The 27,699-nt window shown below is 44.2% G+C and overlaps 1 protein-coding gene across 1 annotated transcript; it reads left to right on the top strand.

Annotated features, from left to right (window-relative positions):
* Window positions 1-4,329: 4,329 nt before the first annotated feature.
* Window positions 4,330-27,554, top strand: RFFL (ring finger and FYVE like domain containing E3 ubiquitin protein ligase). The gene is made up of 6 exons (XM_075905010.2): window positions 4,330-4,515; window positions 19,676-20,080; window positions 23,209-23,292; window positions 23,749-23,956; window positions 26,271-26,294; window positions 26,659-27,554. The coding sequence occupies exons 1-6, from the start codon at window positions 4,330-4,332 to the stop codon at window positions 26,838-26,840; spliced, it is 1,089 nt and encodes a 362-aa protein (XP_075761125.2). The 3' UTR covers window positions 26,841-27,554.
* The last annotated feature ends 145 nt before the right edge of the window (window positions 27,555-27,699 follow it).

Here is a 27,699-nt window from a genome sequence, read left to right as displayed (position 1 = left end):
TTTCAGTCAGGGAAGCTGTGTCAGAGGAACTTAAAAGACTTGTTCAAAAAGACATTATTGAAGAGATTGACTCCTCGGAATGGGTTTTACCTATAGTAGTGACAGAAGAAGGATGGAGGCATTTGCCTTTGTGTGGACTTAAGGGAGCCAAATAAAGTTATTGTGATTGACAGCCACCCTCTTCCTCACATTGAAGAAGTATTTGCAGAGCTCCTTGGAGCAAAGAAGTTTTCTACTCTTGACTTGCAGAGTGCAAACCACCAGGTTATGTTGCATGAAGATAGCAGAAACCTCACAGCATTTATTACACGAGAGACTATTTTGTTTTAAACGGGTTCCATACGGTCTTGCATCTGCCTCAAGTGTTTTCCAAAAAATGACATCATTGATTCTGAAGAATCAACATGGATTTCAGTGCTATCTGGATGATATTATCGTGTTTGGAAATACTTCTGAGGAGCATGACAATAATCTGCAATCTGTACTAAACTGCATCAGCACAGCAGGCCTCAAGCTCAATATGTCTAAATGCAAATTTAGACAAACAGAACTCTCCTTTCTGGGGCATACAATTTCACCGGCTGGACTAAAACCTGATCCAGATCATATCCTAGCAATTTCAAATGCTCCTCCTCCATCAGATTTGCAAACCTTATGTTCCTTCTTGGGTCTAACCTCCTGGTATGCAAAATTAATTCCCAATTATGCTTCTGTCATTGAACCGTTACGAGAATTACTACGGAGAAGTTCAACATTGGTGTGGACAATGGATGTACAAGTTAGTTTGGAAACTGTGGAAGACTTGATTGTACATAGTCCAGTACTTGCACTATTCAGTCCTGCATTGCCCACAATTGTGACTACTGATGCTTCTGATTATGGACTTGGGGCTGTCCTCACACAACTTCAGGAGGACAACACAGAGAGGACTGTTGCATTTGCTTCAAGGCCACTGAGTGATGCTGAGAGAAAATATTCTACAGTTGAAAAAGAAGCACTTGCTTGTGTCTGGGCTACTGAAAAATGGAGAACTTACCTGTGGGACCGCACGTTCAAGTTGTGCACAGACCACAGCCCTTTGACAACTTTGCTAAGCATGAAAGGACTGGGAAGAGCAGGGAATCGTATTGTTAGATGGTCTGCAAGACTACTCTCTTTCAATTATGAACTGGAATATAAGCCTGGAAACCAAAATGTGATAGCTGATTGCCTTTCTCACCTGCCTTTGTCTTCATCAGATGGTCCACCACTGCACTCTTACTGCAGTAATGAGAGCAATTCCAAGCTGCTTGTTCAGCATGTCCAATTCAACAAAAGCTACGGGAATCTCTGACAAAGAGATGGCCCAGTAACCCTAAAAACCTTGACCCAGGTTTGCTGCCTTATTTTAGAATTCGGGATGAACTTTCTTTGCTTGATGGCTGGGTGCTACGAGGTACACACCTGCTACTTGTGCCAGAAGAATTACAGCCAAAACTCATGCAACTGGCACATGATACTCATCAAGGTATTGTCAGAACCAAACAACGACTATGAGATCTGTATTGGTGGCCAGGGATGGACTCTCACACTGAAGCAATCATAAAATCTGGTGTCACTTGCCAAATGCATGATAAGACAGCAGTGACATGTATCCCACCATTACAGCCTGTTCCTCTTCCAGATTCTGCATTGGAAAAAGTTGTGATTGACATCATAGGACCCTTTGATACTGCTCCAATTGACTGTCGTTATGCCATCACTTTAATAGACTATTTCAGTAAATGGCCTGAAGTGGCGTTTATATTGCATATTTCTTCTGCTACAGTAATTAAGTTTCTCTCTACAGTTTTTAGCAGGGAAGGTAACCCCAAAGAACTGGTTTCAGATAATGGTAGTCAATTTACTTCTGTGAAATTTGAAACTTTTGTAGTAGAGAGAAACATTTTACATAGAAGATCGTCCCTGTAATTACCCTCAAGCCAATGGAGAAATCGAAAGGTTTAACAGAAGTTTGAAAGAGAGTTTGCAAATGGCTAAACTGGAAGGGCGCTCATGGATAACCTTCCCTATTGATTTCTTGCAAGCTTACAGGGCTACATGACATGCCACAACGCAAAGATCACCCACAGCATTACTGCATGGAAAACCGATGAATACTAAACTGAACATTGCTGGATTGTTAAAGACAAGATCTGATGCACCAAATGAGGATGCTGTGAGAAAAACAGTTGAACAGAAGCAAAGTATAAAGCTTTCACAGACAAATGGCGGGGTGCTAAGGAACCTAAGTTTGAGTGTAGTTCCTTCGTTAGAGTAAGAAAACCTGGAATTTTACACAAAGGGGACCATAAATTCACATCTCATCTTAAAATCATAGAGAAAGGACCTTACACCTATCGACTTTCTGATGGGCGGGTATGGAATGCTTCTTATCTTGCACCTGCCTATGCACCAAGAGGAGATGATGCCAACACCCAGCCCACGTTGTATGACTTCACCGTAGCACCAACACAACAAGACATTGCACTGGAACCAGGGTTTGAGAGACGGTCTGTCAGACCTAGATGACCACCAGTCTGGACTAGAGATTATGTAGTATTTACAGTGTTTTCAGTGTAATATTTCTGCCAACAGTATAGTGTCTTGTTCCATATTTGTTGCTGTGGTTAGAACAACAATGTTTATTTTATAATTGGGAGAGCTTCTTAAGAGAGGAGGGAATGTGGTGTTTTAGAAGTTGCTTGTAATTTATTAGAACTGGGAGCACTGGCTGTTGGGAATCTGGAAGCACAGGAAGGAGGGGGAGGAGATAGGCCAGGCCTGAGTGAGAGCTACAGAGGGGAGCAGCAGCAGCTTTGTAAAGAGGTTTCACCTTTGTTAAATAAAGATCTGTTGAAGTTTGTTACTACCTTGCTTGCATGATACAACAATTACAAATAGGTAATGTAGGTATAAAGCACCACCACATTGTGGGAACGTTATTGAACTAGTGATTTTGCTCCAAAAATATTGAGGAAGCATTCCCCGGGCTCCTCTCTCTTCCTCTGCCTCCCAGTCTCCCTCCCACTCCCCCAACTGAAACTGTTTCCTCAAGGAGTTTCAGTAAGAGTACCTGTCCTACCGTCCTACCACTCAGGGCCCAAGCAACTAGATCTTCAGAAACATCTTTTATGTCTTACCATTTAGCTCTCCTATATTCATCTGATTTCCTAGAGGTCAGCACTGATTCATTGTATGGAATCTTATAGAGTGAACAAGGCAAATTATAGGACTATGTAGCACTTTAAAGACTAACAAGATGGTTTATTAAAGTGCTACATAATCCTGCATTTTGCTTCAGCTAAACCAGACTAACACGGCTACATTTCTATTACTAAGGCAAATTATGGCCTGTGAGTTGAAGGGGCTCCACCATGGTCTGTTATCTGTTTACAGGCCTGCAGCACTAACTCACGTGGAGCCAGTTTGTAGAGGGAAACCAGCTACTACTGTGGTGTTGATCTTACATCAGCACCAGGCAAGAGAGAACAGGAGACTCTCCCTCCTTTTTTAGGGAGAAATTCCAGTGCCTCTTAACTTTCCCTTACTTCCTACTGCAAAGTAGCTGAAAACTGCTTCATTTGGTTGTTGCTAATTCAGTACAAATGACCATGCTGCGATCATATAGCGCTGAACAATTGAATTGATAAGTAATGGGGTTTTCTGAAAAATGCCAGAAAAATCCATTCTGAAATTCTGTCTGTGGGTTTTCATTAAGGCCATGTCTACACTGCAGAGAAGATAGACTCATAGACTTTAAGGTCAGAAGGGACCATTATGATCATCTAGTCTGACCCCCTGCACAATGCAGGCCACAGAATCTCACCCACCCCCTTCTAGAATAAAAGCAGCTGCTGTCGATCTTCCAGAGTTTGAATTGGCGGGTCTAATGAAGACACATTAGTTCGAACTGAGAGGGTGCCGGTAGTCCTGCTTTTACAAGGAGCAAGGGAAGTCGAAGAGAGTGTGTGCTCCCTTTGACTTCCCACAGTGTGGATGGCACCAAAATTTGAGTTAAGATACTTTGATTTAAGCTACGCAATGAATGTAGTTGAAGTTGCGTATCTTAATTCAAACTTATCCCCTAGTGTAGACCCTGGCCTAAGGATTGAGCGCATGTTTTGTGTTACGAATATGTACACTTTTGGCATATGCTTGCACTTTGTAAGAAAAGATTCAGGCCACTGCTACTTTGCTGTCAAGTAGCTTAGTTAATGAAGAAGCATAAACATTTGTTTTATGCCTGGCCTTCACTTATGTCTCCAGGCTGTTACTTACCTTATGTTTTTTCTCACCCTTTTAGTTACTATGTGGGCAACCTGTTGTAACTGGTTTTGTCTGGATGGACAACCTGAGGAGATGCAGCAGAGGCCGCAGCAGGGTGCCAGACCCCAGGCATATTCCAACCCTGGTTACAGCTCCTACCCTTCTCCTACAGCTTCTGAACAGAACTGCAAGGCGTGCGGGGTGCACTTTGAAAATTCCTCCAGGAAGGTAAGTGGTGAACTGAGCCACTGATTTGTGCACCCATTTGGTTTGACTGACACAAATGATCTGGGAATCAAATTATATATTTAGCGTGTCAGTTTCATGAGTCTGTAAAACACACAACCAAACAAGGAATCCTTTGATTTCAGGACATAATATACAGCAGAAAACGACTTGCTTTCCTTTATTTCTTCATCACAGTTAGTGTTCCCTCTAAGCTGAGCACTTGGGTGGCCGCCCAGGAGAGATTCCAATGTTGCTCAGCTGATTAGCAGAGTTCCCACAGCTGGGAGCAGCTGGCAGCATGTTTTTCTATTGGTGGTGCACATCTGCACATGCCTTAGTGCACATAACAAAATTTATTCTGCACATGAATGGAAAAAATTAGAGGAAACACTGGTCACAGCTGGCATGAATGAAAGTAACCCGTTGTTTAATGGCTTAGCACACTTTACTCTTGGCTGTACGCAATGCTTTAATAAAGGACAGCTTACCATTAGTTAAAGGCTACTGTTATTGCAGTTACCACCTAGAATTACTGAGTTCATTTCTAGATTATTTGTGAATTTGACAGCACTTTGTGTTATATCATCTGTTTTCCCTGGTTTTCTTGTGGATCTTTTTCACAGTAATACATGAGAAGAAAACATTTTAAAAACAGGAAAATGTCACTACAAAGCCACAGCAGTCAGGCAGGTGTAATACCTAAAATCAGCATAACTCATTATTTTGGAATTGATTAGGTTTGAAGGCATGTTCCTTTAAGAAGCAGGTAGGGTAGTAAGCAAAATCCATCATGCTTACAATGGAAGAAGAGCCAACTCTTTAAAATATTAGTCTTCATGTAAAAAGCTGTAACTGTAGGGAGTGAATTGTCAGTTTAGCATTCGTTCCTGAATTTGTTGCTAAAAGAAGCACAATCTTCCAATTTTTTGTGTTTTACTTGTTGTTCTGTTTTGTGTACTGGATCCTTATGCATTGTAGCTGCCAAAACTATTAGTGTCACGAGATTAAAAACTAATCAGCTGTATTTGGCTAGGGAAATGATTTAAGTAGGGAGTTTCCCACACTGCTTCATGAAAGCATTTAGGAACTGATTAGAATCCACATTCCATGACTCAGCCGGTATCTTATCTGTACCATATTCTCAGAATCAGGGTGATGAATAAAGAATGGAGGCATTTGACCTGGATAAATTAAAGTTTTAAATAGCTCTATTTTAAGGTGCAGCTTCATGACACGTAATAAGAAAAGCCAAAAAGGAGTTTGAAGAACAGCTAGCCAAAAACTCAACAGGTAATAACAAAATGTTTTTTAAGTACATCAGAAGCAGGAAGCCTGCTAAACAACTAGTGGGGCCCCTGGACGATTGAGATACAAAAGGAGCACTTAAAGATAATAAAGTCATTGCGGAGAAACTAAATGAATTCTTTGCTTCAGTCTTCAGGCTGAGGATGTTAGGGAGATTCCCAAACCTGACCTGCCCTTTTGTAGGTGACAAATCTGAGGACTTGTCACAGATTGAAGTGTAATTAGAGGAGGTTTTGGAATTAATTGATAAACTTAACAGTAACAAGTCACGGAGACCAGATGGCATTCACCCAAAAGTTCTGAAAGAACTCAAATGGGAAATTGCTGAACTATTAACTATGGTTTGTAACCTATCCTTTAAATCAGCTTCTGTACCCAATGACTGGAAGATAGCTAATGTAACACCAATATTTAAAAATAGCCGGTGATCCCGGCAATTACAGACCGGTAAGTCTAACGTCAGTACCGGGTAAATTAGTTGAAACAATAGTAAAGAATAAAATTGTCAGACACATAGAAGAACATAATTTGTTGGGCAAAAGTCAACATGGTTTCTATAAAGGGAAATCCTGTCTTACTAATGTGTTAGAGTTCTTTGAAGGGGTCAGCAAACATGTGGACAAGGAGATCCAATAGATATAGTATAGTTACACTTCCAGAAAGCCTTTGAGAAAGTTCCTCACCAAAGGCTTTTACATAAATTAAGTTGTCATGGGATAAGAAGGAAGATCCTTTCATGGCCTGAGAACTAGTTAAAAGACAGGAAACAAAAGGGTAGGAATAAATGGTAAATTTTCAGAATGGAGAGGGGTAACTAAGGGTATGTCTACACTACAGCGCTAATTTGAACTAACTTAGTTCGAATTAGTTAATTCAAACTAAGCTAATTCGAACTAACGCATCCAGACTAAAAAACTAGTTCGAATTAGCGTTTTGCTAATTTGAACTAGCATGTCCACACAGAGTGGACACTGAACCGGGGTTAAGGATGGCTGGAAGCAGTGCCAGCAGGGCATCAGAGTAGGACTTAGAGCGTGGAGCTGCTGTCTCAGGCTAGCCGAGGGCAGTGCTTAAAGGGACCCGACCCCCACCCCGGACAGACAGTTCTCAGGGGTGCCCCGCTTGCAAAGCAGTCCTGGCTTGGATTGCCCACAGTACCCACACTGGGCACATCACAGCACTCGGCCATCAGACCGGCTGCACTTGCCGCAGGCTGCTATCTGGGGAGAGGAGGCAATTGGGGGGCTGCAGGAGAGGTTCCACCCCCAGAAGCCTACAAAGCCAGCCCAGTCCTCCCCATCGGGGGCTCGTACCCCATTCCTCCCTCACCTCCTTCCACTTATCCCTCCCTAGCCCCCCTTCCTGATGTACAAAATAAAGGACAATTGTGTTCAAAAATAGAATCTCTCTTTATTGAACAAAACTGGGGGAGACTGGGAAAAGGAGGTGGGAGAGGGGAAGAGAGAGGGTGGGAGAAGGGGTTTGGAACAGGTCCCATATGAAGAGAGGCTAAAGAGACTGGGACTTTTCAGCTTAGAAAAGAGGAGATGGAGGGGGGATATGATAGAGGTCTATAAAAGCATGAGTGGGGTGGAGAGGGTGCATACAGAAAAGTTCTTCATTAGTTCCCATAATAGAAGGACTAGAGGACACCAAAGGAAAGGAATGGGTAGCAGGCTTCAAACTAGTAACAGAAAGTTGTTCTTCACAAAGCAAAGAGTCAACCTGTGGAACTCCTTGCTGCAGGAGGCTGTGAAGGCTAGAACTAGAACAGAATTTAAAGAGAAGTGAGATCAAGTCATGGAGGTTGGGTCCATGGAGTGGTATTAGCCAGGGGGTAGGAGTGGTGTCCCTGCCTGAAGTTTGTGGAAGGCTGGAGAGGGATGGCACAAGACAAATGGTTTGGTCACTGTCTTCGGTCCATCCCCTCCAGGGTCCCTAGGGTTGGCCTCTGTCGGCAGACAGGCTACTGAGCTAGATGGACCTTTGGTCTGACCAGTACGGCCATTGTAAGCTCAGGGCTCAGGGTTGGGGGTCTCACTGGACCACCTTGATTTTCATGCACACCTGCTCCTGGGTGGCCAGGCTGGCAGCTCTCCTGCCCTAGCCGGCCACTTTCCTGTGCCTAGTGTGGAGGTCGTGGATGAGGTCCACGATGTCCGCACTAGACCAGGCGGGTGCCCGCCTCTTGCGGTCCCGGGCATGCTCCTGGGAGCCGCCAGCCTGGTCCAGGGAAGAGGGGGAGGGCTGGGGGGCATCGGGTGGCTGGCTCGAGCCGTGCCAGGTGCAGGGTCTGCTGGCTGGGTGCTGGCAGGCTTGCACCTGGCACGGGCACTGTAGCCAGCCCGTGCCCCTTTAAGGGGTCCGGGGCCGGGAGGGAGGCAATAGAGTTTCCCTGGTGTTGGCCAGAGTGGCCACCAGGGAAAGCTGGGGAGGGCTAGCCTCCCATTAGTTCAAATTAAGGGGCTACACACCCCTTAATTTGAACTAGTAAATTCGAACTAGGCTTAATCCTCGTGGAATGAGGTTTACCTAGTTCGAACTAAGCGCTCCGCTAGTTCGAATTAAGTTCGAATTAGCGGAGCGCTAGTGTAGCGCCTATCAAAGTTAATTCGAACTAACGTCCGTTAGTTCGAATTAACTTTGTGGTGTAGACATACCCTAATGGTGTTCCCAAAGGGTCAGTCCTAGGACCAATCCTATTCAACATATTCATAAATGATCTGGAGAAGGGAGTAAACAGTGAGGTGACAAAGTTTGCAGACAATACTAAACTGCTCAAGGTAGTTAAGACCAAAGCAGACTGTGAAGAACTTCAAAAAGATCTCACAAAACTAAGTGATTGGGCAACAAAATGGCAAATGAAATTTAATGTGGATAAATGTAAAGTAATGCACATTGGAAAAAATAACCCCAACAATGCATATAATCAGAGCTCGACAAACTGCGGCGAGAGCAACTCACCGGCCCCTCACCACTCATGCGCCAGAACGGCAGTGTGCATGTGCGCAGCACTGGTGAATGGGGCGCACGGAGCGACTGACTGAAATCTACTTGCCACGGGCCAGTAGAAACAGCAGTTTGTGGAATCCTGCATATAATATGATGGGGGCTAATTTAGCTACAACTAATCAGGAAAGAGATCTTGGAGTCATCATGGATAGTTCTCTGAGGGCATCCACGCAGAGTGCAGTGGCAGTCAAAGCAAACTAGATGTTAGGAATCATTAAAAAAGAGATGGAGAATAAGACGGAGAATATCTTATTGCCCTTATATAAATCCATGGTACGCCCACATCTTGAATACTGCGTACAGATGTGGTCTCCTCATCTCAGAAAAGATCTACTGGCATTAGAAAAGATTCAAAGAAGGGCAACTAAAATGATTAGGGGTTTGGAACAGATCCCATATGAGGAGAGATTAAAGAGACTGGGACTTTTCAGCTTGGAAAAGAGGAGACTAAGGGGGGATATGATAGAGGTCTATAAAATCATGAGTCGTGTGGAGAAAGAGAGTAAGGAAAAGCTATTTACTTGTTCCCATAATATAAGAACTAGGGGCCACCAAATGAAACTAATGGGCAGCAGGCTTAAAACAAATAAAAGTATATTCTTCTTCACACAGCACATAGTCAATCTGTGGAACTCTTTGCCCAAGGAGCTTGTGAAGGCTAGGACTAACAGGGTTTAAAAGAGAACTAGATAAATTCATGGCAGTTAAGTTCATTAATGGCTATTAGCCAGGATGGGTAAGGAATGGTGTCCCTAGCCCAGGCATGTCCAAAGTCCGGCCCGCGGGCCAATTGCGGCCCGTGTTCCGGTTTAATACGGCCCCACAGGTAATTTGGCAATATCTATCTTTTATGGCCCCCAACGAATCCATATGTATTGAGATGAATACATTGTAAAATCTCAGTTAATGTCAGTTGGTCTAAATCAGTTATAAATATATTTGGACACAACATGTATACTTGGTGTTATGTTCCTATTCATATTTTTTGAACTTAAAAGTTGACAGACAACCTTTATTACCAATAATATGTAATGTACTTTACAATGTTCCTGACATATATTTCAGCTTCCTGGATTTTTTTTTCATCTGGCCTTCAGATATGAAAGGCAGAGTGATTTAACACCTGTTTAGATTTGTCATCCATGTGACGAAATGAAAAGTATGCCGTTTGCACTAAACTTTGCATAAAATAGTTAATTTGCATTTAATTTTAATGGTTCAAAGAATGTCAGGCAAAATGGTCGGCCCTCACGCTTGTTCACTTCATCAAATCTGGCCCTCTTTGAAAAAAGTTTAGGCACCCCTGCCCTAGCCTTTGTTTGTCAGAGGGTGGAGATGGATGGGAGGAAGAGAGATCGCTTGATCATTACCTGTTCGATTCACTCTCTGGGACACCTGGCATTGGCCACGGTCAGCAGACAGGTACTAGGCTGGATGGACCTTTGGCCTGACCCAGTATGGCCATTTCTTATGTTCTTATGACATAGTCTTCAAATGGAGCTATAAAACTTTCAATAAACGTCATAACTGCTAAGGAGTCAAATTAGTTTTGGTTTTATCTCTTTTTGGGCATTGGAAAATTTGGACTTTTTCACATTCATCCACATTTGGATGCTCATATGTCTGGGAGAAGATAACTTCTGAGAGCTGCTTTACTGGTCTATCCCTAGAGACAACGTAGATGTGCCTATTTTTTGTAGTGTGAGAGTCTTGCATTGTTTAAGAAACTATTTTAAGGATTGATATTTTGGAAATAAATGTTTCTCTCAAGCAGGATTCAGGCACCTATATATACTCAGAACTCTGTTCTGAAAGTATACATTGTTCCCAATCAAACTTTGACTCTTTCTGCAACAGGGAATAAAAGGTGAGGAATTGGTGACTTTTGTCAGCACAGTGAAACATGCAGTAGAGGCATAGTCCCAAGTGGGGTATATTATTGGTAATAACATAGACCATGCAAAAATCTAATGCAAAACCAATATAACCCTCATTTTTTAAAATGTGTATTTTAATAGAATCTTTCCTGAAAGTGATGGGCTACTACATGAGTCATCAATAGCATCCCAGAGTTGGTGTCAAGTTTACTGAAGGTAGAATTGTTTATTGATTCGCACTTCTTGAGTTATTTAGTTTCTAGAGCAAGACTGTGGACTGTCCGCTTACACCATAATTGACTCAGATTTATGCTTCTAAGTAAAACTAATAAGTGTGTGTAGTTTGAAGGATATATTCATTATTTACCAATCTGTGATTAATGTTATACAGTTTAACGTGATACCACTTTAGGCCACCATCAGGGAAATTAATTAAAGGACATAATAGAATCTGATTCTACTGCAACAAGATCACAGAAAGCTCTGTATTCTATCCTTGGATGGCTGAAGTAGTTACTTTGAGCTGTGATACCTAATTAATATTTAAATCAAGCCACTTGTATATAAAACAGTAGCAGACTTATGTGGCACTGCCTGGGTCCTTTAAGGCAGGCCCTTGGGGATGTGGAGGGGTGCAGAAGGCTCAGGGCTTGGGGTCTGTTCTACCCTTCCCTTACCCCCTGCCTACCCGCCATCAGGCCAGACCACGTGGGGCCTGTTCTTCTCCAGTCTGCCTGGGACCTGTTGTCTTACCCTGCCTCTCTCCCTGGAGCTGTGGCTAACAGGTAGGGGGGAGGGCGGAGGGAGAGGAAAAAGGTTTGGGGCAAGGTGGCTACTTACCGGTGTGGCCACTCCGTTGGTGGTATGGCTACCTGACACTCAGCAGGATAGCTCTCCAAGAACCAAACCCTGGTCTTGCTTTAAGTTGGCGGAAGAGGAAGCTGCATGCAGAATTTGGTGGCCCTAGATCTTACCGTTTAGGACTTCTTGAACAAACCTACTTGCAGACAGACAGACAGATTCTAAAATCTATCTACATAACTAATATAGAAACAAAAACTTTCAACTGGGAGGTCATACAGATAAATGAGTTTGCTTAAAGTGAGATTCAACAGAATGTTCACCTTTCAAGAAATATATTGTAAAAATTGGAAAACGCAGATAATTTTTAAAAGGATCAGGGCGGAGAACAGTGAAGGTGTTTGAAATGAAATAAGTGTGGAGATTTTCTTTGTATCAAATAAGATGCCTTTATATAATTAATGAAGCATCTTTAAAAAACATTAAATTGTTCTCCAAGCCAATTTCTGATCCTGGCTTCTTGTATTCACAGGATGATCATTAATTTAAGTCAGGGTTTCCTTATTTTTTCTGTGTTTAGCAAGTTATTCCAGGTACTTTTTGGGACAAGGTCAAGTTCTTGCCCCCTTCTACCTTGCTCCCAATAAAGATTTAAGTGTCTCAGACATTGGCGAGCACTTCCAGAAAGACTATTTTCTCTGAAGCATTACTTACTGAAAAAGCTGGCAAGCTCCAGTGTGAGGTACAAAACAGTAGCTCTAGTTCAAGCTTGAATGTTTGTATTGACTCACTTTTGTCTCAAACACTATGGTGAGCCAGATGAATTGAAGAGACATTCTAGAATCTGTGAAAACAACCAGTAGTCCTGTAGCACTATGCTATGATACTATATATTTGTGTTAGTGTCTATGGTCTCACAGGACTATTAGTTGTTTTTAAAGTTACAGACTAACACCCCTCTGAGACTTTTCAGCATCTGTGAGTGAAAACTGGACCTTTCACAATTTACAGTGTGCTAAGATTAAATTCTAGGCAGGGTTTTGATTAAAATATTACGAGATTAGCTGAGACATTTGAGACAGATATAGCAATTTCCTGCAATATCCTTGAAAAAATATTGAATTAAATTTAAGTATATTTGGAGTCTTTTGCATTAACATATTATTCAGGGGTGGGACTGTATGTAATTTCTGTACAGGGGACGTGAGATAAGATCTGAATGATCAAAGGACTATATTAAATGATATGTGCACCTGCCAGGAATGGAATTTGGGGACAGTAAATGTGAAATGGATTTCCTGGGAAGTATCCACAGAGGGGTGAATGGAAATTCTTTATCTCCAGTTATGCAAAACCTGGCTTTTAGAAGGTTCACCCCTCAGGGCATAGTTTTGTCTGCTTATCGTCTTTTACATGAAGCTGAGATCAAAGACCCAAGCTGTATAAAGGAAAGACTGGTTGTTCTGGTTCTGAGCGAAGGCTGTTATGAACTTGTAGCCCATTTGTGGGGTTGGAAGGAGTGAGCCCTTGTAGGAATTGGGGGCTGATCTCTGCTAGGTGTTTAGGGTGTGTATTGGTGATTGTATTGCTTTTAATGTACAGGCAGTCCCCGGGTTACATACAAGATAGGGACTGTAGGTTTGTTCTTAAGTTGAATCTGTATGTAAGTCGGAACTGGCGTCAGCCGCTGCTGAAACTGATCAGTTTCAACCGCGGCTGAATCTGGATGCCAGTTCTGACTTACATACAGATACAACTTAAGAACCCCAGGCGTCCCCAAGTCAGCTGCTGCTGAAACTGATCAGCGGCTGATTCCAGGAAGCCTGGGGCAGAGCAACTCTGCCTGGGGCTTCCTGTAGTCAGCGCTGGTCAGTTTCAGCAGCGGCTGACTTGGGGATGCCTGGGGCAGAGCAGCTGGGGTGCTGCTGGGTTGCTCCAGTAGCGCGGCTCCTCGGCGCTACTGGAGCAAGCCAGCAGAACCCCAGCTGCTCTGCCTCAGGCATCCTGATTCAGCCGCTGCTGAAACTGACCAGCAGCGGCTGAATCAGGACTCCTGGGGCAGAGCAGCTGGGGTGCTGCCGGGTTGGTCCGGAGCAGCGCTGCGGGACCAACCCAGCAGCCCCCAGCTGCTCTACCCCAGGGGTAGGCAAGAAAAGCCTGGTCTGCTGGGGAGGGGGGGGCAATGGGCTGCCCCGGAACCCCAGCCCCTCCGCGGCTTTGCAAAGCCGTGGGGGAAGCCGGCGGCGGGACATCCCAGGCGCGCCTGGGCTGCCCGGCTGCCCGAGCCCCTCCGCGGCTTTGCTCCGCGTCTTCCTGGTCTGCAGACCAGGGAGATGCGGAGCAGCTTTTCTCGCCCTGGAGTACACGGGCAGCGGGACCGCGAGGTCACGCAGTCCGTGTCCTCCAGGGTGAGAAAAGCCGCTTTCGTAACTGCGGATCCGACGTAAGTCAGATCCGCGTAAGTTGGGGACTGCCTGTATTCTCTCTAATGCTTTTGTCATAAAAGTAAACAAGTTTGCTTAGAAAGTCTGTGTGGTAGCTTGTAACTGTTGATAGTTACAGCTGTTCAGAGGCTTCAGAGAGCACAGCACAGATGCTGGCCGGTTCGTGCAGTCTGCTTTGCTGGGGAGCTCAACCTAGGTAGGTAACTGCAGCCCTGGCCCAGATTGGATGAGAGAGAGACGTGAGTGTCCGTCCGCCCACGAGAAGTGATGGCTGGGGAATTGGGAGCCTAGAGCAGGTGCCCTTGAGGGACTGTGGAGGGGAATACAGGTTCATTTGCCCTGAACTGTGACTTACCGCTGCTGATTCCTTGCTGAGATAAATTAGATGATGAATCTTGTATCATGCCCACCATTGTGGTATCTGAATATCCTGCACTCTGGAGTGTTAAAAGCAGGAACATGCTAGGTGAAGGGTCGTTATCTATGACGTGGTCCTTTTGGTGTTCCTTCTTAGTCAGTTTGGCAGGGTTGAGGCCTTGGCAAAAGGCTCATCTTTTCAGATACGACTTCCAGATGCTTCTGAACTAGAGCATTCTATCTTTTCTGATGGCTGATTGGTAAAGGTCTGGTATTGACCACAATAGACATTCTCCAGTGGTATTTGTTTCATGCCTCCTGATCTCCCTGTGATGAGCTTACTGTAGGTTGTTTAAAAGGTTTCTTTGCACAAAGAGCTTTCTTCATTAGTCTAGACCACGCACAGAGAACAGTCCCCATCTTTGCACTGAACGTTAAAGTGACTAGATTCCTTCAGGAATCCCGTATCCAACAAATTAGACAAGCAGTAAGATTTTATATTAACAAGTTATATTAACAGCTTGGAGTTAACAGACTTATTTTTGTCTTGCATAGGAACAGTTTTCTCCTGGGATGGATTGCGTGTTTTGATGAATAGGACTCTTGAGACCGGATTTACAATCTGCACTGTTTATGTGATAATCTCCAGATAGGTATAAATGGGTGTACATGATTCTAATGTAGAAATATTTATGGGAGATTTTGCATCTCTCAACTGACCCCCCATTAACAGGTCTTTTATGAAGTTCCAAAACATTAATAGATATGCAACAGATGTCACTGACCAGGGATTCACTGACCCTTCAGTAGGGTAAATGGAGCAGCAGTGATCTAGGCTGAGAGGGACCTTCAGTCAGTGAGTCTAGTAGTTACACCTCCCAAGGTGTTCTGCATAAGAGGAAAACCTCTGCAGAGATCAAGATAAAAGCCCACACCCAGAATTATTGTTCGTAAATAGCTGACTAAGAAGCGTTTGACCCTATAAATCTGCTGTTTGAATTTTGTGCACAGTGGAGTAGAAGTGTTTGATTCTATAAATCTGCTTTGAACTTTACGTACAATGAAGTTGAAGATTTCTCATTTGCCATAAGTAATTCATAAAACAGAGATTTTTATCCTTGCTTTAAGAGTTTACATCTTGTCTCGAGTCTGATTTTTGATTCCTTATTGCATAGCTCTGAAGAGTGTGGATGATAGTGCAAATTGATGATGAATTCTAAAGGAAGAAGGCCAGTGACTAAATGGATGTGGGAATCGGGGGATTGGAGTAGAAAATCAGTCCAGGTTTATAGTGATAGAAAATGATCTGATGGCTGATTGGTGGCCTATGCACAGGGGGGCTAACAGATTTGCTGGGCATCTGAACAAGGTGTGTGGGTGGGTGGGTGGGTGGGTGCGGGGGGGGGGAAGGGTGGGTCTAGGGTAGCCAGACCTCAACGTCGCCCAGACCACGCTGTGGCTCTTCTCTCTCCCCTCCCCTGGCAGCCCTGAGAGGAGCCACGCGGAGCGCACCACCTAGTGCGCCGGTGGTGATGTAAAGGGTCTGGGGCTCCAGCTGCCTCGGCAGCTATGGCCGGGAGCCCCAAGCCCTTTTGAATCACAGGGCCCCGGGGCAATTGCCTCTGGCACCGCCCCCGCTCTCCGATCTGCAGGCCTGCCTATGTATAAAACATTTGGTCTCTGCCAAAATCTCCTTCGGGACTGGCAGTCTCACGAGAAGGGCAAAGTGCTGAAGTGCTTGCTCAGTCACACCCTAGAGGTGGTCTCTGCAGAGGTTGGAGGGAAAGGACAGCCGTTTGGACCGTTACTGCGTATGCCCTCTCTCTTTTGCAGAGGGGAATTGTCCCAAGTACTGTTGATCTGGCACATTTTACTAATACTGAGTCCATACACATTCCTGTGGTGGGAAGAACACCTCAGCAGTCCAGCACCCTGGCATTTAATTTCAAAAAGGGGAATTACACAAAAATGAGAAGGTTAGTTAAACAGAAATTAAAAGGCACAGCGACTAGAGCCAAATCCCTGAAAGCTGCATGGAAACTTTTTAAAGACACCATAATAGAGGCCCAACTTAAATGTATACCCCAAATTAAAAAACATAGCAAGAGACCTAAAAAAGAGTCACCGTGGCTTAACCACCATATAAAAGAAGCAGTGAGGGACAAAAAGGTATCTTTTAAGAAGTGGAAGTCCAATCCTAGTGAGATAAATAGAAAAGAACATAAACACTGTCAAATCAAGTGTAAAAATGTAATAAGAAAAGCAAAAAAAGATTTTGAGGAACAGCTAGCCCAAAACTGAAAAAGAAATAACAAAATGCTTTTTAAGTACATTAGAAGCAGGAAGCCTGCTAAAAAACCTGTGGGTCCCCTAGATGATCGGCTATAAAAGGAGCAATCAAGGACAATAAAGCCATTGCGGAGAAACTAAATGATTTCTTTGCTTCAGTCTTCACGGCTGAGGATGTTGGGGAGATTCCTGAATCTGTACCGTCCTTTGTGGGTGATGAATCTGAGGAACTGTCCCGGATTGAAGTGTCATTAGAGGAGGTTTTGGAACAAATAGAAAAACTTAATGTTAACAAATCTCCAGGACCGGATGGCATTCATGCAAGGGTTCTAAAAGAACTCAAATGGGAAATTGCTGAGCTATTATCTGTGGTTTGTAACCTATCCTTTAAATCGGCTTCCGTACCTAATGACTGGAAGGTAGCCAACGTGACACCAATATTTAAAAAGGGTTGTAGAGGCGATCCTGGCAATTACAGACTGATAAGTCTAACTTCAGTACCGGGCAAATTAGTCAAAATAATAGTAAAGAATAAAATTGTGAAGCATGTAGAAGAACATAATTTGTTGGACAAAAGTCAATATGGTTTCTGGAAAGGGAAATCCTGTCTTACTAATCTGTTAGAGTTCTTTGAAGGGATTAACAAACATGCGGACAAGGGGGATCCAGTAGATATAGTATACTTAGATTTTCAGAAAGCCTTTGACAAGGACCCTCACCAAAGGCTCTTGTGTAAATTACATGGCCATGGGATAAGAAGGAAGGTCCTTTCTTGGATTGAGAACTGGTTAAAAGACAGGAAACAAAGGGTAGGAATAAATGGTAAATTTTCAGATTGGAGAGGGGTAACTGGTCAGTCCTGGGACCAATCCTTTTCAACTTATTCATAAATGATCTGGAGAAAGGGGTAAGTAGTGAGGTAGTAAAGTTTGCAGATGATACAAAACTGTTTAGGATAGTCAAGACAGAAGCAGACTGTGAGGGACTCTAAGAAGATCTCACCAAACTGAGAGATTGGGCAACAAAATGGCAAATGAAATTTAATGTGGATAAGTGTAAAGTAATGCACATCGGGAAAAATAACCCCAACTGTACGTACAGTATGATGGGGGCTAATTTGGCTACGACAAATCAGGAAAGAGATCTTGGAGTTATCATGGACAGTTCTCTGAAAACATCCACACAGTGTGCAGCGGCGGTCAAAAAGGCAAATAGGATGCTAGGAATTATTAGGAAAGGGATAGAAAATAAGACCCAGAATATCTTACTGCCCCTGTATAAAACTATGGTATGCCCACATCTTGAATACTGTGTACAGATGTGGTCTCCTCACCTCAAAAAAGATATTTTGGCCTTGGAAAGGGTTCAGAAAAGGGCAACTAAAATGATTAGGGGTTTGGAACGGGTCCCATATGAAGAGAGGCTAAAGCGACTGGGACTTTTCAGTTTAGAAAAGAGGAGACTGAGGGGGGATATGATAGAGGTATATAAAATCATGAGTGGTATGGAGAGGGCCGATAAAGAAAAGTTATTTATTAGTTCCCTAAATAGAAGAACTAGAGGACACCAAATGAAATTAATGGGGAGCAGGTTTAAAACTAATAAAAGAAAGTTCTTCTTCACACAGCGTGTAGTCAACCTGTGGAACTCCTTGCCAGAGGAGGCTGTGAAGGCTAGGACTATAATAGAGTTTAAAGAGAAGCTAGATAATTTCATGGAGGTTAGGTCCATAAAAGGCTATTAGTCAGGGGATAAAATGGTGCCCTTGGCCTCTGTTTGTCAGAGGCTGGAGAGGGAAGGCAGGAGACAAATCGCTTGATCATTGTCTTCGGTCCATCCTCTCTGGGGCACCTGGTGCTGGGCACTGTCGGTAGACAGGCTACTGGGCTAGATGGACCTTTGGTCTGACCCAGTACGGCCGTTTTTATGTTCTTATGTAATAAAACAAAAAGAAAGTCAGGAGAGAGGATGAAGTGAAGTGACTCTTGGTGACAATCTTATTGTAAGTACAGGTTGAACCTTGCTGGACCACAGGTGGTCAGTATTGTCTAGCAGCATTCCCAACACTTCCACTGCTTACTGGGCTCTTGGAAGACATTTGTGGTAAATTCGAGCTAAATAACAGCACAGAACACAGAGCCAGGATTGGTGGCTGTAAACAAACTTTATGGGACTGTGGGAAACTTGGCCGCACTCATAAGTGGACATCTGGCTCACTCAAATCATGCTGGACCACGGATGTTGCCGGACTAGAGAGGTTCTTTCTGTACTCTCCCCTGACTTTCAGAAGTGCTGAACAACACTGTTCTAGCTGAAGTCGGCTGGAGCTGCGAGTGTTCAGAACCTCAGAGAATCAAGCCCCTGTGCCCAGGATGCTGAAGGTTATAGAAGAACTTAATTATGAACCAGTAGAACTTCAAGTCTGTTTATGTGCCTGAAGCTGGCTGGCTCTTGCAAGAGCTCAGTTTTTCCAAAATGTTCAGCACCCAGTAGCTCTCATTGTGACGTTGAAGGTCAGATTCTCCAGAACCTTTTTGTCAGTGTGCTGGGCTCTTTTGAAAAACTTATTTTGATGCCTAAATTATTTTGTTAAACTGGCTCCTGTTGTAAAAACTTGCTCTTATTTCCTTTTCCTTGTGGTGGAGGTGTCCCTCAGGAGATAAGTTATAAATGTTTAAACCAGCACACAGACCTGATGTATTGCTAGGTCTGTTGTATTTCATCTGGGGTTTAATGGGCCAGATGGGTTCAGACTGTATTACTGGCGTTTGTTGCAGTGGTGGTGGAATTCATTATTGTTTAAAAACATTTTTGTGATCTGTATTGCAGATGTTATCTGAAGAACTGTGTGTTGAACCCAACCACATGTCAGAAATTCTTCTGATAATTTTCTTTCAGTCAGCAGCGCGTGTTGTATGTTTGACACATTTTTCATAAATAAGGTTTGATTTGTCTAGGACATGAAGTACAGTGTATATTATCTCTAGTTTACATGTTGTGTTAACCCCCCCAATACTGTTCTATAACCACTCTAACACTTTGTATCTTGTCTCTCCCCCTCTTCTCTTTGAGCAGCACATCTGCTTTGACTGTAAAAAGAATTTCTGCACTTCCTGTTCAAGCCAGCCTGAAAACAGTCCCCTTCTCTGCCATCTCTGCCAGCGGTTTCAGGCAACAGCGTTTCAGCGGGAGGAGTTGATAAAGATGAAGGTGAAGGATCTCCGAGACTATTTGGCACTCCACGAGGTTTCCACCGAGATGTGCCGCGAAAAGGAAGACCTGGTGTTTCTGATTCTTGGCCAGCAGCCTGTTATCACCCAAGAGGATAGAATACGAATCTCACCATTAAACTCTGGCACATCTGGACAGCAAAGCTTCACTGTTCTGCCGCAGACCAGCACAGCATCTTCTACCTCACATGATTCCTCTCCAGTGTCTGCAGACTCTGTCTTGAGTCCTGTAACTCAGGAACATCAACAGGTAGAACCAGTCTCTGGCTTGAAGCACCTTTCGTGTACTCATTCCCTCTCATGCTCAGGTTAAATATTGAGGTGCTGCTTGTGTCTTTCTCATCAAAATTCTGCGCATATCTTTTTGTTAAAGATTAGTGCATAATGAGCATGTAGGGCTTCTATTTACTGCAAAATTACAGAGTGCTTCAGCTGCATATTACACATCTGCTCTCCCCAAGTTCATGACGAAGCAGAGTTCAAAGAGAGAAATCTGAGGTCCTTGCTTAGGCAAATACCCAGAGACATCAGTGTTTGAGTGGGGCCTCCCTTAACTGTAGAGCAACTCAGAAACGAAAGGACTTGTTTACATTTCCATTCTAGCCTGTGAATTTCCTTGTTGCTGTTCATCAGTTGTGGCATTTGTCCTTCCTGCATGAATGGAATTAATTTTTTTTGGATATCCTTCAGTCCGTATTCTATGGCAGTGTGATCATTGCTTCATGCTCAGCCCTCATATCATCACTGTGACTAATAAATCACATGGCTATTTGATACCTGTACTGATGCTAAAGCATATTTTACTTCCTTTTCTAGCCAGAATGTTGCTGTCATACTGACAACTGCAAACAGCTGTTCAAATGTGACACTCTCATTTTGTATTTCCTTATTTCTTGTGTCAGAAGGCAACCAAAATGAAGTGATGCTGGAGTTGAAACAGCAGGGAAGGAGAATGGAAGAATGTCAAGGCTGTTCCCCACTCTGGCACAATGAATGCAGAAGTGAGGGGGCCCACAAAAGCAACCCAAAATCTGATTTCTGCAGGCTTTGGTATAAAAATTCCCCCCCAAATCCTAATACCCGGATTTTGGGGAATCCGCTGCCACCATCAAGTGCATTTGAACCCACAAACAGGGGTGGACACTTGAAACCAACCCCAGGGTAACCCAAGCTCTTTTCTTCAAAGAGCTTGAAAAGAAATGAGAAAATACAAGCTGCAATCTGTGATTGCTGTCCCCTCATCAGAGGCATGCAGATATCCAGAGACTGATTTTCCAGGACACAGAAATGAATCATTATCAGGTTAATTAAAAAAAAAAGAACTTTTATTATTAAAACAATACCCCAGTTACAAGTGTAGTTGGAATGGCTAGATGGTAAGAACCACCAATTAATATACTCATGGAGGATTCCCCCATGGGCCAAAACTTAGTTGTAAAAGAGGAAAAAAAACCTTTCTAACAGCACAGACATCAGATCCAAACCGGAAAACAATAAAACCTGACAGATTTATCTCGACTTTACCCTACTTACACATTATGAAGAGTCTTTTTCTTGGAGAGAGACATGTCTTCTGTCTCCCTCAGTATCTAGAGAGCAAACTGGCTCCGAGAGAAAGGAGGGAAAACCCCAAAATTCCTTTGTCTCAGTTTGACATCCCTGTCTGCATTTCTATTGCCTGACCGCTACTTGGCTAGGTACAGGGGACTTAGTTAACCCCTTAGTCCCCAGGCTGCTGGCCATCCCTCATGGCCATGACAGAGAAGATGGCTAAGGAGGCTGCTAGAGAGTTGGGTCTGCAGAAATGCTTTGACTGAGACCAAAAATGATTAGCCCTGGCATTGATGCTGCCGGAAACTGTCCAGCTGAACTCTGTCAGAGGCAATTAGTAAGCTGATCATTTATGCTGCCTTGCTTTGTCAGTGGCTTTCTACTGACTGCTGTGGAATGTTTTCTTAGGGCTTTTCTATACACACTCTGAGTTCACAGAAAGCTGGGGTGTAACTGTACCTCATGTTAGCCGGCCTAATGCTCAACATTCCCTGTGTGGTTTAATCTTCTCCCATTTCCGAGTGGGACAGATCAGAGCGCACTAATGAACTTCTGAGTGGATGGCAGCAGGGTCCATGCAGAGTCTGTGCACAGATGCTTCCTGTGAGCTGTGTTTATGTTACAAATCCTTACTGTTTAACATGCACTCTGGGCCTTCCTGGTGGGCTTCGTTCTCAGTGCACCTCTTTCTAAGGCATGGGCTCTTGTTTGAAAATGCAGTTATTCTGGAGGCATCTTGCACAGGCGTAGTTGGAAGGGCCTTCTTGATGCCTGAATTCCAAAGTTTTCTCCAGCAAATTTCAGCCCTTGGCTTGACGTCTGTTTTCATTGTCACCTTGTGGGGATTCTCAGTAGTATCAGCTCTTAACATGCATTTCGCTTTCCTAGGGTTTTACAGATACTGACTAATCACAGATCCCATGAGTAGCAGGGGCACAGTCTCTCCACGTTTACTTAAAAGGCAGTCTGAAGGGAGAGGCTAAATACCATGCCCGAAGGCACAGAAGGGGGATCCTATGAACGGGGATTATGGCTCAGTTCCTTTCAGCCAGTGCTGTGCTCAGAACTCCTGCCCCCCTTCCTCGCTAGCTGACATTGCTGCTCCACTACTGCCCCATCCCTCTGTAGCTCCTCAGTCCCCCCCTCCCTGCTGCACAGTGCTCTGTTCTAGGGAAGCTGCAGGCTCCAGAACACTGTGAGGTGGCATGCTCCCCAAACCTGCGTGCGGTGCCGGCGGCGGGACGCCAATAATCCCTCACCAAGCATCTCCACATGCTACGCCAAACCCAACAGCAGTGTGCAGGCAGTGCAGTGCCATGATGCTCAGCAGGAAACTGACCTAAGCAGCCTTCGTGCCATCCAGCAGGCTCATAATGAGCAACACAGCACAAGTTCTGGATGTGTTGTAGTGATTGTGCTGTCATGACATCACCCTTCGATGCCACCTCACAATGAAAGGTTGCAGAGCAGTGTCAAGACTTCACGTCCTGATAAGATTTGTGCAGTGCCATTTTGAGCGTCCACCCTCTGTCTCCTCCCAGTCCAGACTCGTAAGCCCCGCGACTACAACATGTGCGGGTGTATAGCACATCAAGTCTTCTAACAGGGCTCAATGTACAATAAGGTGGGACCTGAAAGGGCCCAATAAAACACTCAAGTGTCACACTGAGTAGTGTAAGTTTGAGGAATGTGGCAGAAGAAACATACTTTCTCCCTTTTGTCCTGTAATGCATTTCGTAATTCCACAGTGATGTGCATGCTCTGCTGCCAAACCTGTCTGTGCACAGGGATATTCGCTGATGGTGAAAGATTTATTTCCTCTTCTAGGCAAATGGGCATGTGCCTCCAAGCCAAGACGAAATGACAGGGATTGAAAATGCAGCAGAAGCACCAACAGAGGAGGAGACGCAGGTTTGTGTGTGTGCCCTAAACTCAGACAATAGAAATGAGGGGTTTTTATTAGGATTCTCTTGTCCATCACCTAGCCAGTACAGAATTGCCCTATTGAGGATACTCCACAGCACCACCATGGGACACTTTCCTGTTTACAGAGGACAGCAGGATGACCATACATGCAGAGAACTAGGTGTCACTTACACAAGTATCCTCCATAATGCAGGACATTATAGGTATCTTTATAATAGGAGGAGATGCTCTTACCTCCTTCCTCAAAGAACCTTGTGTTCCTTATGTCTCCTCCAGATTTCTGGGGTGAAGGCAGCTTTGCAGCATGGAAGGATGAAAGATCTTGTGCCTCCATGGACGAATTCCTACTATTAAATCTAAGAAAACCCTAAGAAAAGTGGCTTTGAATTCTGTTCCCATTGTGAGGCCAAATGTCATTCATCTCTCTTTGTTCCCTTTCAGTCTGTTGATTCAGAGGATAACCTAGTGCAGGGGCGGAGGGCCTCTCTTTCTGACCTAACGAGTGTTGGAGACATTGATGCGCTGTCTGTGCGACAGCTGAAGGAAATCCTTGCTCGCAACTTTGTCAACTACAAAGGCTGCTGTGAGAAGTGGGAGCTGATGGAGAGGGTGACCCGTCTTTATAAAGAGAAAGACCATCAACATCTGGGTAAGAGATGGAGAAACTATCAATTTGCCAGGCTAACTGTCTGTCTTAACTCTCAGTTTTGGCGTCAGCAATAGCAGGCAGCAAGTCAAAGGGAGAGAGGCTTTGGTCTAGTGTCTCTTCAATTGCCGTCCTTTCTGCCTCTGCTCTTTGCAAGAGAGAACTGGAACAGAAGGCAGCATCAAGTACTAAATGATACACTGTTGCCTTGGTTAGGGTGAGTGATATGCTTAGGGTTACAGAAATAATATGGGTGAGGTAACATCTTTTACTGGACCAACTTCTGTTGGTGAGAGAAGCTTTGGACCTGAAGAAGAGTTTTGTGTAAGTGCAAAAACTTGTCCCTCTCCCCAGTAGCAGCTGGTCCAATAAAATGTATATTACCTTGCCCACCTGGTCTCTCTAATATCCTGGGGGAAAACATGGCAACTCCACTTCATATGGGTAGACACGGCAGATGTGTACTTTCATTGTCTAATTTCAATAGTATTGCTTGTATTTAAACATTGTTGTAGATGTTTGTCAATTTAAATATTCACAGTTGCAAGATATGGCTGGAGGAAGTCAGGAAATTATTTACTGACATGATTAGGTTCAAAATGTTAAAGATTCATAACTGCTAAAATACAGATTGTCAACAACACATGCCAAAATATACAAAGTAAATCTCCTTAAATCAAGCTCTGAATTGTAAAGCAATGCTATCTAACTTTGCTTACATGTACATTTTGATTATTGAGGGAAATATTTTTTCATCATTTTGTTTGTATCATGAAATCTCTGATTACCGATAATCTAACCTGCCAGGCCCATGGTTTACTATTGCATGTGCTTAATCACGTTAGAGCTTTATGTTAGTGTGAGTGAAAAGCGACTACTTGGTTGTGTATTGAGAGTGAGAGCGATACCTTCCTTCCTCTCCCCCCCCCTGCATCCCCCTCCTGTTCTGCAATGTGATTTGTCCTTTTCATATTTGTTCATTTTTTTTAATTGTATCCTTTGGTATATATGGTTGTGACTACTTTCTTCCACTGTTTGATCTGAGGAAGTGGGTCTGGCCCACGAAAGCTCATCATCTAATAAACCATCTTGTTAGTCTTTAAAGTGCTACATTGTCCTGCATTTTGCTTCAGCTACCCCAGACTAACACGGCTACATTTCTATCACTGATTCTGATGAGTTCTTCCTGCTTGATAGCCCTGCAGAGCCAACATGCCTATGAAAGGTTGAGCTACAACCAGCGTAGGTCAGATACAGCTCACATGCTGAATCTGGCCTGCCAAGCTTTTGAATCTAGCTCACCCTGCCGGGACCCTCAGACAGGGACCAACCCCAGGCCTCTCAAAGGCTGCTCCATGTGTCTCTGTGCCAAACCAATTCCGGCCAGCGGGAACTGAGGGATTTTGCTGGGAGTGGGGCCAGCATGCAAAATCTCTCCGCCTTCCCCCAGTGCGTGGTGCAGAGAAGCACATGGAGCATCCTTTGCTTTGAGCAGTCTGAGGTTGCGGCGGGCAGGGAGTCTGCTTGAGGATCCCGTTGGGCTGCTGGCTGAAGCCTAGGTAGGTAAGCACCTCCTGGCTAGCATCTGCCACTGTCACTCCACCCTGTCCTGCACCCCAGTTCCCTGCTTTGGGTCACCACCCAAACTCTCTCTACACCCCTGCCCCCAAATCACAGCTCCCTCCCAGACCCTGCTCCCTCTCCTATTGTTAATGTAACCATTACAAATCTTAGCTTTGCAGTTCCTTTGTTCCTGGGGGTGACTTGTAACAAGGAAAGACCACAGCTTACCTCTCCCAACTCTGGGTGAGCAGTTGGAAACCATTTACTTGTAAACTGAGACTCTTCCTTGTGGAATCTGAGAGGAGATAAACATGGAAACCCACTATGCTGATTGTTGAGACTCCTTTAAGAACAGAATCCCATTATAACCCTTTTCAGGGTTAGAGCTGTATTTATTCATTTATGAGGCAATATCAAGTTAAACCAAACCTCTCGGAATGTTGCCACCTACTATCTTCACAACTAAAGAGCCAGATGCTTTTTTTTTCATTTTGTTTACTTCCAACACTTTGCACATAGTCACTCAGTTTCCCTCATGTGAGGATCTTTCACACCACAGTACGGTGAGAACAACATTAGCAATGGAGAAATTGTGTAAAACCACAAAAACTGGCGTTCAGGTGATGTCTTTTTCTGTATGTTATAAATAATTTGAGAGCCATTTTGCTTTGTAAGGTTTTAAATGAAGTGCACTGGAAGGAGGCAGTCTATTAGCTAACTCATAATCCTCTTCCCCTCTCTTTTTACACTGCAGTTTCTGACACGGACGATCAAAATGGTAAGTGATTTGTTATTCGTTCAGTAGTCTCCTCACAGAAATTCTCAGAGGTAGTTGTTGCTGTGGTGTTTCCGTAGAGGGTTGTAGGCAAAATTGTGCAGCTCGTTCCCATACAATCCCACATTGGTACTGATGCAGGATCAGGGGCAGGCTTGTTTGCAAGTCTCCAGTTGTGTTTACTACACTGTAAAAAATGGGGCTTGTCAACCTTAATCTCACGCAATTATATATAATTTGATATTTGACACTGAAGCCACTACTACTATATGTCTGTGTATTAGATAACACAGACGCCCCTCTCCTAACATCATGTCACTTCCTTAAATCCAACTGGTAAAACGCTCTTTATCTTTGCTTTCCTCAGGCAATGCTGGGCTCCCTCGCACGGAAGAGAATCTCTGCAAAATCTGCATGGATTCACCCATCGACTGTGTCCTGTTAGAATGTGGCCACATGGTCACCTGCACCAAGTGTGGAAAGCGGATGAGTGAGTGTCCCATATGCAGGCAGTATGTGATAAGAGCTGTCCATGTCTTTAAGTCCTGAGTGAGCATGAGGAAGCCCTGTGTTGCCTTAAAGCCTCATCTGCTGTTAGAGATGATCAGAATCTCTACTGCTGGGCCAGAGACTGGCACGTAGGACCTCACATGAACCCTGGAGCTCGTGGGCAAGACAAAAGAAGGAAACTTGTAGACTTGTTCTGATTCGAGCCATTGACTGGCTGTGCCCTTCACACCACAGTGCTTTACCCTGCAGTGCCTAGGCGCCCGGGCGCCTGCTGTCAGTAGCAGACAGAAATACCCAGGAGCTTGCAGTCTGGGCTAGCTTGGGCAGCTGGTGAGGGGACAAAGAATCGCTTGACTTTCCCAAACTAACACCAGATTCTGAGGCTTGTTATTTCCTCCGCAATAATAAATGAGGTGGACTGAGGCTTTGGTACAGGACATTTTCCTTGGTTTTGCTGCTACTGAATTCTCCCAGCCCGATTCCCTCTTCAATTTGATCTGTGCCACGCTACACCTCCAGGGAACAGAATCTTACTGGGCTGCTTCCCTCTCTCTGCTTTTTGCATTTTTTGTTTTTGAGCATGTAACTTTTATTTTAATCTCTGGTTCCTCAGGCTTGCAGGCCAGGCTGAACTCTCCTCCTCTCATTGCCGCTAGCTGTTTCGTAGTTAGAGCTGAGTTAATCCTAGCCCAGCAGATCATGGTGCAATGTTCACGCCTGCTGCAAATTAATATGGAAAGGAGGCAGGACCCCCCACTTTGACAGACGCTCTGGCTCCATTTCAAAGGCAGAGACAGTGAAGTGGCCTAAGGCTTGAAGCTTACCCGGCCGGAGGCAGCATTTGTCTCCCCTCCCACCCACAATTTGCCTTCCCTGGGTTATTCTTTGTTATAAGCCC

This window comes from Pelodiscus sinensis, chromosome 21 (assembly GCF_052426305.1).
Source record: "Pelodiscus sinensis isolate ZL-2025 chromosome 21, ASM5242630v1, whole genome shotgun sequence".
Taxonomy (NCBI): Eukaryota; Metazoa; Chordata; order Testudines; family Trionychidae; genus Pelodiscus; species Pelodiscus sinensis.
The sequence above is the reverse complement of the archived record's forward strand: the minus strand, read 5'-3'. Positions and strand labels throughout refer to the sequence as shown.

What these genes read in the sequence shown, in the direction of transcription:
- RFFL (XM_075905010.2), top strand. Translation starts at nt 4,330, where the DNA reads ATGTGGGCAACCTGTTGTAACTGGTTTTGTCTGGATGGACAACCTGAG. An exon ending in TTGAAAATTCCTCCAGGAAG is followed by an intron (nt 4,516 to 19,675) that starts GTAAGTGGTGAA and finishes CTCTTTGAGCAG; the next exon opens with CACATCTGCTTTGACTGTAA. An exon ending in TGACACGGACGATCAAAATG is followed by an intron (nt 26,295 to 26,658) that starts GTAAGTGATTTG and finishes TGCTTTCCTCAG; the next exon opens with GCAATGCTGGGCTCCCTCGC.